This window comes from Microtus ochrogaster, unplaced genomic scaffold, assembly GCF_000317375.1.
Source record: "Microtus ochrogaster isolate Prairie Vole_2 unplaced genomic scaffold, MicOch1.0 UNK322, whole genome shotgun sequence".
In the NCBI taxonomy this organism is placed as follows: Eukaryota; Metazoa; Chordata; class Mammalia; order Rodentia; family Cricetidae; genus Microtus; species Microtus ochrogaster.
In genome coordinates this window covers 5,102-7,283 of record NW_004949420.1, presented here as the reverse complement: position 1 = coordinate 7,283, position 2,182 = coordinate 5,102, and the positions used below count along the sequence as shown (strand labels likewise).

The 2,182-nt window shown below is 41.5% G+C and overlaps 1 protein-coding gene across 1 annotated transcript in view; it reads left to right on the top strand.

Annotated features, from left to right (window-relative positions):
* Positions 1-2,182, top strand: part of LOC101986459 (baculoviral IAP repeat-containing protein 1e-like) — a gene marked incomplete at its 5' end in the record, with an annotated part of 42,057 nt that overhangs the window by 37,463 nt on the left and 2,412 nt on the right. Inside the window, one exon of the mRNA XM_005372215.3 lies at positions 184-265. Within this exon, the coding sequence (XP_005372272.3) occupies positions 184-265 (82 nt within the window). The remainder of the gene's footprint in view (positions 1-183; positions 266-2,182) is intronic.

The following is a 2,182-nucleotide window of genomic DNA, read 5'->3' as shown; positions in this document are numbered from 1 at the left end:
TGGTGGGGTTAAAGTTGTTAGCCACCACTACCCAGCTGTGAAAGTCTTATATGATAAACACTGAAAGAGTCACAGAAAATGTTAGCTTTCTATTTCATTCTTATTTTTGTCCCTGTCTTAAAAACCCAATACAAATGCTTACTTGCATGGAACTATTTTTTGAGTTTTTTCTCCTCTGCTTAGCTGTGTCTTTCTGCAAAACCTAAAGTCCTCTACTGAAGTGATTCCAGCCCTTCAGAGCAACTCTGCACTTCTGAAAGCCATGGTAATGGACCCCGCCCCTTCTCAGACTTGGTAGTTCTTGATCCTGTAGTTGAACACTGTTTTGAACAGCAATTGCCCATTGTCAGTATAGGATTAAATAAATTCTACAAATCTTTACTAAGCAACTATGATCTGATAGCTGCATATGGGACTTCACAGTGAACAGAAGACGCACCTAGCACTACCTTTCCAAGTGACAGGACTGTAAGCTTGTGTGCCAACATACATAGCTGAGTTTTTATTATTGTCTTGCTTTATTTTTTGTAGTTTAAATGCAGGCAAGGACTCTGTAACTGACCTACATCGCTGACCTGTAGATGTGTTTCCTTAACAAAAGCAATGTGTAGCAAAATTGTAATCTAGATAATAGTTTGAACCCGACATTACTCAGGGATGCAAACTACCAACTGAGTAGTCACACACATGTCCTCACCTGGAGGTGGTAAGGCAGTAGACTATGGATGTCACTCCCCAGAAGAACTAAAGCTTGGCATGATGCTCCATGCCTGCAAACAGGAACTCTGGAGACTGAGGCACAAGGCTAGCCATAAGTTTAAGGCCACTCTTAACTATGAGTCTCCTTATTAAAAATAACCAAACAGGGGAGGGAAATCAAAACAAAAGGAAAAACAACTTGGGTCAATTGACTAATGTCTTGTATTTGTAATTTTAAAATGACATTGAAGTCACTGAAGATGTAGCTCAACTGGCAAAATGTTAGCCACGAAGTCCTGAGTATCCTCAGCACTGATCAAACTGGATGTGGTGGAATACCTGGAGTCATAGCAGTGGGAGGTGGAGGCAGGGGAATCAGATGTTCAAAGTCCTGGTCAACACAACTAAGTTTGAGGCCAGTCTAGGTTAAACAAGTCTCTGTTTGAAAAACAGAAACAAAAATAAAGAGCAAGACATTGAAGCCAGGTGTTATGATTCATGCATTTAATCCCAGCACTTGGGAAATAGAGGATCACTGTAGCCTATGTTAAACCTTTTCTCAAAAAGAGAACACAAAAAACTGTGTGGATGTGCATGCATACATAATAACTTTTCTCTACCCCAGTATGTGGTATTACATATGTAGTTGCTAGTAACCAAGGATGGAGCCAATATACAATGCTTTTTGCAGGACCATTCTTGTTCTAGACGCTACAATTTTGATTACCCCCATAGCAGTCACCCATAGAGAGGATGTATATCCCATACATGCACCATCTAGGAACACACTCTTGCAGATGTGTGAGATTAACTCTTTCATATCTGGAGCACTCTTCCTTCAGTCAGCACCGAGGGTAGGCTGTGTTTAGAAGATGTTGGGTTTTGATTGATTGTATTATCAATTTGGTTGATAATATTGATTATGTTATCAGTGATAACATAATATCCAATCTTGATTTAAGACCCAGTTTTGATTTAATAACGGATTCTCGTTCAAAGGACAGCACAGGGGAAAGCAATCATGGGGACCCAGCGGCAGTTCACTCCACCATGGCCGGTGAGCACTGGAAAGCAGTATGGGATTGTGTGTGTTTGTACCTAGGGATTTGAGAGGAAAGTGTATTTGTGATTGTCCAGGGAGCTCTAGAGAGGAGAGCACAGACACGGAGAGTACTGTGGAGGAGAGAGTGTCAGCATTCCTGTGACATCTTGAGAATTAAGGACTAATGACACAGTCCTTGTGTCAGGTCCCAACCAGGCAGCGTTAAAGGCTTTGTGCAGCAAGCCGGTTTCCTGGGATCTTAAATGGGAAGTTGGAATGGCAGAGTATTCTTGATAAGCACACATTATGTCTAAGTCCCCAGGTCAAATAGAACACTTGGATACATGGCCTCACATTCTGATGATATGAAAAGGTCTGAGAGGTTCTAAAGGGAGATCATGGACATTGGAGGAAAGTCCTAATCTGTCCCTAGCAAACAGG